This window comes from Colossoma macropomum, unplaced genomic scaffold (assembly GCF_904425465.1).
Source record: "Colossoma macropomum unplaced genomic scaffold, Colossoma_macropomum, whole genome shotgun sequence".
Classification (NCBI taxonomy): Eukaryota; Metazoa; Chordata; class Actinopteri; order Characiformes; family Serrasalmidae; genus Colossoma; species Colossoma macropomum.
Genome location: NW_023494804.1, coordinates 19,714,852 through 19,727,735, shown reverse-complemented (window position 1 = coordinate 19,727,735; position 12,884 = coordinate 19,714,852). Strand labels below are relative to the sequence as shown.

General features: G+C 37.7%; 1 protein-coding gene across 1 annotated transcript; it reads left to right on the top strand.

Moving 5' to 3' along the window:
* Positions 1-1,986: 1,986 nt before the first annotated feature.
* Positions 1,987-12,578, top strand: adra1ab (adrenoceptor alpha 1Ab). Its single transcript, XM_036594439.1, has 5 exons — positions 1,987-2,098; positions 4,273-4,423; positions 4,935-5,833; positions 7,129-7,289; positions 12,130-12,578. Exons 3-5 carry the CDS (start codon positions 5,073-5,075, stop codon positions 12,576-12,578), a joined length of 1,371 nt encoding a protein of 456 aa, XP_036450332.1. The 5' UTR covers positions 1,987-2,098; positions 4,273-4,423; positions 4,935-5,072.
* The last annotated feature ends 306 nt before the right edge of the window (positions 12,579-12,884 follow it).

Below are 12,884 nucleotides of genomic sequence, written 5' to 3'. Positions count from 1 at the left end.
AAAGGAGAATTGTACAGCTTTGTACTGTTTACTCCGTTTCCAGCTTTACATAACCCTGTTCATTTTTTGGTAGCTTTATAAATGACTGAACAGTGCTGTCTACTGGTGGGATTACGTTACTGCAGCATTGTTTAAAATTGAATGAAAAATTCCAGTATTCAGCATATTTTATTGTTTCTTTACTGGGAGAAAATGCTGTTTAATCAAGAAATGGCCAGTGACATTATGTCTTGGCAGGAGACTTTTTCCCCATTAACTTATTAAAGAGCGAGCTGATTTAATGCCGAGTCTAAACGTCTCTTACATTCAAGAGAGAAAATCCCAGGACAGCAGGGTTATGCTGATGAGATGCTGAAGACAAAGAGTCAGTGTAGATCAGAACTGGCCAAAGTGAGGCCCACAGGCCAGAGTTGGCCAGCAAGGACCTTTGACTGGGCATGGCAGGAGGTTGCCCTAAATCCCTCAACACCAATAAACTTTTTATATAACTTCTTAGTTCTTATTTTTAAGATTTTTTTTTTATTGAAATTCTTCTTGTAACAAGACAGAAATGGACAAAAATCACAACAAGCAGCGGCACACGGAGGACATTTAGGGACCACTGGAAAGAACAATATCTTTTCAGGGAGTTTAAAGATTAAACTGTCTGCTTCATATGTGAGGAAACCATTGCATTGCTCAAAAAACAATATTTAACAACAATATTGTCATTATGAAAGCACACATGCTCTAAATGTAAATACAACGCATAAACAGTAACAAGCCAGCTGTTTTGTCTTTTTGGCCCACCACAAAAACCCTATACTTTGGCCCCAAGGACAACATTTTAAGCACCCCTGCTGTAGATCCACATGACCATTTCAGGGTTTGTGTTCAAAGACCTTTTAGAGGAAATATATAACACGTTACACATGTACAAGCAAAAATAGATCAGAGATCAATAAACTAACAGCCCAAATGAGTCAGATTATTACTACACGCCAGTATCTTCCATTAGAGCAATAATTTCAAGATTTAAGATCAGTGATTGATCAACAGTTCATTTGCAAGGAAACAATGTTAGAAGAGTGGAAACATTGAATATACCTGTAAAAAAAATATAAAGGCTATTAGTGCCATGGCAACATACAAAAAAAGCCTCTGCTGTTAAGGAGAAATAAGACCACCTGGGATTGGATACTGTGCTCAGACCAAAAGGCACCTGCTGTAAATGGTAAGGGTGGATCATTGATCCATTTGGATTGCTTTGCTGAAAGTGGCCACCAGGGCTGTTACCAAGCGAATTTCCCTAAGGCTTTGGAGTATCGGTGCAAAATAAGGCAATTCTGGAAGGTGGTCAATTTTCTACAAAAAAAAAGCAGGGGTGCTTAATCGTGGTCCTGGAGACGTACCACCCTGGAGAGTTCAGGTCCAACACACCTGGCTCTGACATTCAGGTTCCTGTGAAGGCCCTTTATTACCTAGATCAGGTGTGTTAAATTAGGGTAGGCGTTAAACTCTACAGGGCAGTAGATCTCCAGGACCGGGATTGGGCACCCCTGACTTAAAGGGTACTTCCACCCATTTATCAAGACTGGCCAAACTTCCATGTGTCTTCTGAGTTCTTATATCTAATGTTAATGACGGTCAAGCAGTAGTAAATCTCTCTCTTTAAAAAAACTTCACATTACTTAGTTATATTAGAATCCCTTTATAGCTGCAAGTATCTTTAAAAAACAGGGATTGCAAACCTTTGAACGTTGTTCTGCATCCTGCTAGTATCTTATTTTGCACGGACCCTGGAAAAACGTGCAGAGGGCAGTAAAAATCAGCATTCCGCTAGTGTGATGGGAATGTTCAGTATCCTTGTTACCCCGGACGGATCGGCACGGTCAGCAAGTATGTGAAGGACGTGCTTTAAAACTGTTGCGCATGCTCATCTGAGTGGTGAAGAATTCATTAAGGACATTGACTCCTCCTCTGCGGCCCACTGAGAGGTCTGTTAGAGCAAAGTGCATCCTGGATCACAGCCAGACGCTCAGGAGCCGTGGAGGAATTACTTATGCAGGGACAAATCAGAAATGCATGCCACAGAGAGAGCTTGTTGCAGCTCCTTTATGTAAGTCCTCAGTCTTTTCACTCAGAGCTTCTCATGTGCGATCATAAGGATGAGCTCCTAAGGCAGAGAACTGTGTACTATGACTCAACTTTGGTTAACTTTTGGTGAATGTTTGACCATGCTAGTCATCTCAAATATGCTGTTAAAAACATTCTCAACTCTCTGCTTCTGACTGGTTTAATGTTATTTGTTTATTTGTGTGCATGAGCTGAAATTGGCTGAGTTTTGCAGTAATCAGGCCTATAGAGTGGAACACTCTTGGGAAAGTTGTTGTTTTGGAAAGAAGATGCTTTGCATGCCACTGCAGTGATATACAGCTGTGTCCTGTTGCTTTAATCATGTCATTAAACAAACCAGAGGCTTCTCGAGTGTATTACATTTACAATGCTGGTGGGAAGGAAGTCTATAGAGCACAAAGCTCATCCATCTTCTCTCCTGGAGCACAAGCTCTGGCGGGGTTTCCACAGCTTTTTCAGCAGTGATTTGATTAAGTGGTCACTTTGAACACCCTGGGTCGCTTCTCCAAACAGGCATTAAGCCTAGTCCTGTATTATACAACATTCTGAATGAGGAAACTGACCCTCTGTCTGACATACTGTGGACTAGACTAGATCAAAATATTGATGCCAGGTGGGTTATATATAAAAGTTCATTCCCACCAGGTACAGAAGAAAAAACCTTCTCTGTTTCTGGCTTTTCTCAAAATATTGACTGGGTGTCTCAAAATAACTAAATATTTTCTTGAAATACTGACTTAGTGTCTCAAATAATGACATTTTCTCAATTTTTACTTACTATGTCACACTATGTTACACTTTACTTAGTCTCTCAAAATAATCACTTCTTTTTCTAATTTTACTTAGTATCTCAAAAAAGTGACATTTTCTCAATTTTTTACCTAGTGTCTGATTTAGTATCTCAAAATAATGACTTAGTATCTCAAAATAATGACGTTTTCTCAAAATTTTGTCTTAGTATTTTAAAGTAATGAGCTTCTCTCAACATTTGTTTGTCTCTCATGTTTGTTATTTAGTATCTGACTTAGTATCTTAAAATAATAACTCATTATCTCAAAATAATAACAATCAAAATAATGACTTTGTATCCCAAAATTGTCAATCTCTCAAGAACTTTTAGTATTTCAAAATAATTACCTTTTTTTTCTAGTTTTACTTAGTATCTTAAAATAATTACTGATTCTTGCAAGATTTTTATTTAGAATCTCAAAATAATGACAGTATCTCAAAATAAAAAGAGTAAGTCATTGTTTTGAGATACTAAATCAGATACTAGGAAATATTTGAGAAAATATGTCACTTTTGTGAGATACTAAGTAAAATTAGAAAAATAAGTGATTATTTTGAGAGACTAAGTAAAGAGTTGAAAGAATCTTAAAATGATTTTTTTTTCTAATTTTACTTTATCTCAAAATAATTTCTTATTTCAATCAAATTTTATTTAGTAACTTGAAATAATGATGTTTTCTCAACATTTTGATGCCAAACAGAGAAAGAGAAAAAACATGGGTGATTTATTTCTCCTCTTCCTGGTGGAGTTTTTGTTGGCATTTGTTGCAGAGCACTGCAAAATGCAGATGAGCCCTCCTAACTCCAATCACAATTATCATCACTATGACCATCCTGACCAATCACAGTTCCAGATGAAATATTCATGTAATTCAACAAAAGTTAATTATTTTGATTTTTAACCATGTTACATTAATGATTTGCATATATATATATATATATATATATATATATATATATATATATATATATATTTGTATGTATATAGTACATACTATAGTGTAATGACAAAATACCATTTCTGAATGTAAATACCACCATTATTGTAAATATTACAATATCAAATGTAAACACTACAGCAAGATAGCAAATATAGCCTGTGATACATTGTGAATCATCTTTAGAGTCAAACTGTTTCCCCAGTTCATCATAGTGTTAGGATCGTCTTAAAAATGAGAGACGCCCTGTTCACTGTGATATTAAATGCTGTTTTATGGTATTCTTTGTGTGGTGATGCTTTCAGGAAGGCCACCCTCCTTAACAAGCAGCTCTAGAGACCCTGCGAGGCTGAATGAGCGAGAATCAAACCAAGAATGTAAGGATGTACCTCACTTTACATAACTGTAATTTTCTTATTTCTGATTACAGGATATTTTTGGAAGAACAATCCATCACTGAAGACCTGAAGGAGCATGATGTCTAATTGCCAACCCAGTAGAAAGATGAAGCTTCATTTAAAGAGCTCATGTTCTCCATTTTTCTTAAATTTGATGTTTTCCTTGTGAAATATGCTTATAAGGTAAGTGAGGTTCTGCACATTAAATAAGAGTTGTCATATATTTTTACATGACCTTGTTCCAAGACTCTGTTAGAATTAAACAGGCTGTTTTTGTTCCTGTGCCTTTAAGACTGGTATATGTAAATGAGCTCTGTTCTGATTGGTTGCTCTGCATTATGCCTTATTCAAAAAGCAGGTCGGGCTGAAACACTCCTTATAACTTCATTGTAAATGAACAGGGCTGAACTGCTGTATGCTGAAGAGGTGGATATTTGTGAATGTGTGACATTACAAAAACATTGAATTCAGCTATGCTTTTGCAGATATGGACTGTATTGACTGGGGAATGAATGATGTGTTTGGAACAGTGTTTATATAGTACAACAAACTGGAAAAAAAACAAAGAAGTTCAGTTTTCCATGATATGGACCCCTTAAGAGTTTAGTGGTTAGCTATAGATGTGTGTAAACCTTTTCTCTAAGTCATGACTGAGTGTTCTCATGTTTCACTATATATGCCTATTTATTTCAAGGTTGAGATCATGTCCTAACTCCTTTGGAAGAGGATCTCTTCAGACATGGATGCTGTGCACTGTAATCTAACTACAGTTTAATATGAGAGGACACCAAAAAAATTAACTTCTAACATTCCAGTTCATGCTGGAACCGAAATGGTGCCAGTTGAGGATAACTTCACCTCTGTGCCACTTTTGGACAGCTGTGCGAACTGCAGCCTTCCATCATCCTCCCATATAGACCTTCCAAAGGTGGTGGCCATGGGGCTGGTGTTCATGCTCTTCGTTGTTTTTGGCGTGATGGGGAACATCCTGGTCATCCTGTCTGTGGCCTGCCATCGGCACCTCCGTTCGGTCACCCATTACTTCATTGCTAACCTGGCCGTGGCTGACCTCCTCCTGAGCTCTGTGGTGCTGCCATTTTCGGCCTCCTCTGAGCTCCTGGGCCACTGGGTGTTTGGCCGGCCGCTGTGCAATGCCTGGACGGCGCTGGATGTCCTCTGCTGCACGGCGTCCATCCTCAGCCTCTCAGTTATCTCCGTGGACCGCTGCCTGGCTGTCAGCTACCCGCTGCGCTACCCCTCTCTGGCCACAAGCGGGCGCGGTTTGGGTGCGGTCGCAGCTGTTTGGAGCCTTTCGGCTGCCATCTCAGTCGGGCCCCTTTTCGGATGGAGAGAGCCGATGCCAGAGGATGAGTCAGTTTGTAGGGTTAATGAAGACCCAGGCTACGCCATCTTCTCGGCCGCATGCTCCTTCTACCTCCCGCTGACCGTGATCCTAGTCATGTACTGCAGGGTGTATGTGGTAGCCCGGAGGAAGAGCCGGAGTCTCCGTGAAGGGTGGCAGCAGGATGGGGGGTCACTCAGGATCCACTGTGGAAACACCCAGCGCTGTCAGGCTCAGGCTCACGGCCAGAGGTGAGTATCAGTCTGAAGGTGGTGAATGAACTGCATTGATTTTTGGAAATAAATTAATAAGTAAATAGGTCCAAAAGTAATTCAGTAAAATAGCTATTGTCAGATTTGGGAGGCATAGCTAGTGAATGAGAAGTGGCAGTGATCAATAAGGTAAAAAAAAAGGTTAAAAAAAGGAAATGTATTGTAAAAACATTGTTTTTATTCTGTATATCTCACTACAGTGTAAATTATAGAAGTCATTTTCTATTTTTCTGGCAGCAATATGTCAAAAAATGTCCCATAATATTGACTTATTTTCTCAAAAGAATTACTTAGTATATCAAAATAATGACTGATTATCTGCAAATATTGTTTGATATTTTAAAATAATTATGTATGTTCTTGAAATGATTGACATAAAGAAATATCTCTTATTTGATGGCACTTTCTCAGGATTTTGAAATACTGTTGAAAAGAATGAGTTATTCAATCTCATAAAAAGTAAGTATTTATTTAATAAGTAATTATATGGGATAAAAAGTCAGAGTAAGTCATGACCTTGACATCAGAAGTCTTGAGAAGAAAAGTAATTTTTTGAGATACTAACTCATCTTGACAAACTGCTGGTAGAAACAGAGGGGCGAAAAGATATATCAATTATGTTTTTTTTCTCTTCTACCAGTCAGGAATCAGTCTCCAGTTAAATAATTTTTCAGTCACATATAATCTAATTGAATCAAACCACGATGAAATTTCAGATTTCATGATGCATTTTCAGAACTGTGATTGAATCTAATTATTGTGAAGTCAAAAAATTACCCTTGAGTTGCTGGAACTCTATACTTGTGTAAAAATGTTGATACTTGAATGAAATAAAGGCTTAAAGTTGCAAAAACAACCTCAGTTGAAAAGTAAGGTCCCACTCCTGGAGAAGTCAATATTTTATAGAACTACAGTGGAACTTCTTAAGTGTGCCACAGACTTTTTCCAATTATCTGCATAACAAGATGTAAACAGAAACACCCAGAGTGGTTTGGTGTGAAATGCTCTATTCTAGAGAAACTTACTGAGTCAGAATTGTTCACAGTGGTGGTGATAGAAACCAGACATCCTCTGTGACATCACTTAGAATGACTTAGTTTCTCAATGTTTAAACTGTTCAGAAGTTGAATGTTAAATGTATTAAAAATGTCCAAAATATAAAAAGCTGACTCCCCTTTATTAACATATAGAAATACTCAGAAAAGTATAAATCCGTCAAAATTGTCCTTAAAAGTGTGTGTAACTGAGTAAATGGAATTGACCTCTGCTCACAGCAGGAATGGAGATGGAGCGGCTGTGGGGAAATGTCGCTCCCACTGCAGCCTTGTGAGGCTGCTCACGTTCTCCCGGGAGAAGAAAGCTGCAAAGACCCTGGGCGTGGTGGTGGGCTGCTTCGTGCTCTGCTGGCTTCCTTTCTTCCTTGTGCTGCCCATCAGTGAGTATACGGTGGATACTAGTCCATTTATTCTGATTAAAAGTTTACACTTACAGTAAAAGTTCACACTTACACCAGCACCACACACACTACCATGTCAGTGTCACTGCTGTGCTGATAATGGACCACTACCCAATTAATATCAGGTCAGGAATAAATCAAAATCATAAAATGTGGCCTGTGCAAAAGATAAGGCACATTTTATACCATTTTTGTGTGTTCTTTTTTTAGCAAACAGGTAAAAAATAATCTTAGCGGAAAAAAGGAAATAGAACGTGTGCATTAAGATTAAGAGAAAATCACCGTACATAAGAATGTGTTCACTTATTTTGACTTGTGTTATTTGAAAAATGTGTTATTTGACTGGGGGTGTTCAAATTGTTGCATAAATGTTTGCATTAAATTTTGGTTTACAATCTAAAACCAACAGTGAAACTACTCAAGGTTTTATATGTATTCTTGATAATGCTAAACTAGTATAAAAATCTTTCTAAAAAGGAGTTTATGGATACATTTAAGGCCAAAAGCTTTTCATCAAACTATTATAAAACAATGTCAGGCAGTGCATTCATAACCATTTCATGTAATAACATCTGTGAGGGAGCTTTTACAGGCAATAACTCTTCAGACATCTGGTTCCTTTCACCACCACTGTGAACAATCCTGTTTCTCTAGAATGGAGCATTTCACATCAAACCACTCTGAATTGCTCTGTTTACATCTGAAGCATTTCATTATGGGAAAATTTTGAAAAATCAGTGAAAGTCCTCTTTCAGTTTAGCATCGAAGGTATTAGATCTTTAGCTAAATGCACGTAAATGACATGTTAAAATTATTATTAGCCATTATTAATATTACTGGATGAGGACTAAATGGTAATGATTGAGCCCCTCCAACAAAAAAAAACATATTTTAACCATTTTCACTCTTTTTTTGGATCATCACTTATTTTGCTTTTAGTTTCATTTTGTACAGCCTTTTACAACAAACAGTCAAATCATGCTTTATTTACATTTTAGTGACCCCTTTATTTTAAATACAGTGCTTTAAACAATGATTATGTAAGTTTTGAAAAAAAGGGGCTCAATTGTTGAGATTATCCAAAAACATTTTGAGGGAAATTTTGGGTTTATTTTATTATATTTGTCAACATAGTGTCTTTGTTGTGTAGTGAAATACTGTTATATATATATCACTGCTGTGGGAACAAAATGTTGTATGTCCATTTTTGTCATTTTTCAGTTTTTGACATAATATAAAAATGCCTGTTGCCCTTTACATTGTGTGTAAGTTTCACAATGAAAGGACCAAAAGAAACGGCCTAAAATTACTTTTGTTTCCTTTGACTTACATTAAAAGTAAATTAGGTTTTTTCCTTCTCCTGCAAAGCATTTTGGAGGCACAAGGTTTTGTTCCGACAGCAGCGATATATTTTTAATAGCATAAGTATAGCCTCTTTCTTCAGGCCCTCTAGTGTCCATTCATCTGGTGGAATGGAAATCGATTCTGATATAATTAATAATATCATGAAATAACAATATTTTTCCTTGTAACTCTATCAAATTAACTAAGAGACTCTGTGTTGAGCTGCAGGTGAGCAATGAGGGGTGAGAGGGAAGGGGTGAGACCCCCTGCTGTGAAAACAATTCACACCTCTCCACAAGGACGGCTGTGTCGTGATAAAACAGACAATTGCAGCTTTCTTCATGTCAAAAAACAGTGAAAAATGACCACAATAAAAAAAAACAGCATTAAAAAACATTAAAACGTTTTTATAAATGTTGACTTGTTTCCTACATATGAATGAAAATCTGGTTCTGTAAACTGGATGAAATTTTTTTGTAAATTATAGACATTTCCGTTGTATAAATTCCAAAAACATTATTGAAGATAAAATGCATAGTTTAACTGAGCCTCAAAAACAGGCAGAACTGCATTGCATGGCTACTGTGAATAGGGTTAAGATTATATTACCAGTTCTTTTACATAATGAGCAAGTAACGAGTGTATTTGATCAAATTTCAGTGTTGGAAAGGCTGTTTATGACTGAAAGGTAAACCTGTATTTCTGTGTTATTATGTATTATGAAGGGTTTCCAAATGACCTCATTATTCCATCCCGTCTTATTTCAGCCTTTCGTGTAAATTGGCTCACAAACAGCTGTACTAAGGCTGCGTCTGATCTCATTTGAATGGGGCTCTTGACACAAAAGAGCAAATGAATGATGGGAAAAGGTGTAAACACAGTCCTCTATTTGTCTGAATGGGGCTTTTGTCTCATGTTACACTGCACCAGCAAATGTTTATTTATGAACCAAATAGCCTTGCTTCAGCAAACAGTTTCAGGCAGATCTACAAGCACATTTCCTGCCAAACTGGTATTTTGTGCTTACATCTGAATCTTTTATAGAAACTTGTTTGTTTGCAGGTTCAATGTTTGGGAGGAAAAAGTTGAGAAGAGAGAAACTGTTTTTTTACATGTAAAACTCTATTAAAGTTCTCTACAAGTGCTTTTACTTTGAAGTCAAACAGATCTTAGAAGTGTTTTAAAGCAAAAGAAGTTGCAACATTTTGGCCTATTAAACTTTTCATGATGAGATGCTGGAGGCTCTACTGGACCAAACCGAAACCACACTGTCCCTTAGTTAGTAGCAGTGGGTCCAGACACCCTGGTCACCCATATATTCTGGCCATGCTCACTGTTTTTTCAGTCTTTTAGGCTGTTCTATTAGCCTGAAGTATTTTGTCATTTCCAGCTTGATCATAAACCTCAGAAAAACTAATCTGATATCGAAATGTTTTTACGTATTATGATTTATTTTGCCATATTGCCCACCTTTACTGTCAGATTTCCTAAAATCAGCAAAAAAGAATGTTTATTCTGTTTTTTGGTGGTTCATGAATAATCAGGCCTACAGTGCCCTCTTGTGTAACAAGAGTTTTTCAGTGGCATTGACTGAATACATGTGCTTTGAGAGGTTTTGCCTATACAAATACATGTCATATAGGCTACTAAATGATGCAGAGTACAAAGAAACTATATAGGTATTCATGTATTGCTTTTTGTTTAATGTATATTCATTGGATTTATTCTGAATTTGATAAGAAGGCTGTAGGCGGGGTTTTTAAAAACTTTAGTACAAAAGAATATAATGATAAATGTTGCTCAGTGTCATATAATCACAATGGCCTCTGTAAATGTAAGGAATACTCCTGTATTTTTCAACCTAATCTCTATCTGCTTCATCTGTATCAGGGGTCTGTAACCCAAATGTTAAAGAGAGTCATTTTGACCTTTCAGCAAAAATCAGACCACCTTGGGAGCCACAACATGTTATGTCCATTTTACCATCTTGGCTGTAAATATGTCTCAGTATGTGCTGATGTACTAGAACAGGCTAACAAATTTAGTATGAATGAAAATGCGGAATTACTTTGCTCTACTTTAAGATTTAGCTCAGCTATAGCAGCTTTTCCCACACTTTTTTTTTCTTGCAAGAAAGCAGCTTCTCATTTGCCAGCTTCTTGCTCAAATTTTTCTGTTCCACCTTAAATAGTGCAGCTGGCTAGCAGGATACTGCTCAGGTTTTCCCTTAAGTGTAGAAGACATTGAGATGTCGTATGGAAGCTATGTTTTCAAAAATAAAGATTCCTAAATGGTTCTCTTGGCCTGGTTGTAGAAAAATCTGCAGCTTCTTTCTGCAGGCCCCCAATAGTTATTCTTGAAATCAGACATTGTTCATTAATATATTTGTTCCCTGTAACTCTGTTATCAGAATAACTGGGACACTATTGTCTCTCTGTGTCTGAAATGTTGAGACTCTAGTGAGCAATGAGGGATGAAAAGGAAGAGGTAAAAAGGCCCAGTGATGAAAAGAACATATGCAGCTTTCTTCATCTCATACAATCCTGTGGAACTGACACACTAAAAAAAGCACTAAAATACAGTAAAACACTTTTATAAACGTTGACTTGTTTGCTCACCTACAAAGACGAAAACACATCTACAAAATTCTAATTACATATTTAAAAAACATGGTTCTTTACAAAATGTATAGCACTGGGAACACTTTTTAGCTCCTTTATTTTGAAGATTCACCTTTCAACCCTGAAGGTTGGCACACAGACTGCTGGTCACCATAGCATTGCAGACGATGGTCTCACCTAGCTAATAGCTAACGAAAAGGCAAAGAGAAAGATTTTATATGAATATCCAGAATTTAGAGGTGAAAGGACTTATTTGCATTTATAAACACTCCTGCTGGTTTTCTGATGCGTTATCTGCAACGAGAAACTGAAAAACATTAAATGTTGCGAAGGTGAAGTCCTGTTTCCTGTTTCATTTTCCTGTTCCACCTTAAATAGTGCAGCAGTTACATTCTGGTGCCTCAGGCACCATTTACGGTGGAACGGGAAAATTCAAACAAGAAGCTGGTGAATGAGAAGAGACTTCAGTCTCGTAAAAAAATGTAACTTTGAGAGACATTTTACAAGAAACTATTCTATTTTTGTGGAAAAGTTTCCTGACAGAGATGCGAGAAAAGTGGCTTTAGCTGAGCTAAAGCTTAAAGCAGAGCAAAGCAAGTCTGCGTTGTCATTTATATATTTTTAGTCTACACTAGTACTTCAGCACATACTGAAACATATTTACAGCCATGATGGTAAAATGGGCATAAAGTTTTGTGGTTCCCAATGTGGTTTGATTTTTACTGAAAGGACAAAATGGCTCTTCCTAACAGTTGGGTTGCAACCCCTTATCTAGGCCAATGCACAGCTTGATCATTTCATAATTATTACACTTTCTGCTTTGCAATCCGTTTTAATTTTTTTTTTTCTAAAAGGTTCCATCTTTCCGTCTCACCGGCCCTCGGAGACCGTGTTTAAAATCACCTTCTGGCTGGGTTATTTCAACAGCTGCCTCAACCCAATCATCTACCCCTGCTTCAGCCAGGAGTTTAAGAAGGCCTTCCAGAATGTCCTGAGGCGTCACTGCTTTCACAGAGTGGCTAGACCCTGGAGCCCCCCAGCTGTGGGTTCTCTTACCCCACCGTCAACCCAAACTGCCCCATCCTCCAACTCTGCTACTCCTTCGGCAGGTTTGAGGGCTGGGAGTGGCTCCCCTGTTGCATTGGTGATGACTCAGCAGCCTTGCATAGCAGGATCACACGGTAAAAGCCTTCTGAAGGCCTGCTGCTTCAATGCTAAGGTAAAATCTACTAGCACAGCATGTCTACAGCTGTCTGACAGCACCGGTCCTGCCCCACCAAGACTCACCTGGTCATGGGCATGAAAGGAGGGCAAGCTGTGTAAGAGTTTACCATCATTATTGATTTTGCTGGACTCCACTGAGAACTTTCTTAAAGGACTAGCTGGACCAAACATGTTAATGTGGCTAATAACTGAAGGTTAGTAGCCATGAATCAACGTGATGTCATTCGCATAATGCTAACTGATGGCTATTGGCTTTCATTCACTGTTAGCATCGTTAGTATTTTTGACTAAAGTGTTGTAAACAAGTCTCTGTTGATTCCTGATACATATTTTATGTGCAAATGGATCACGTTATGGACTACAAGTATGAAGAACTCAGCACTGT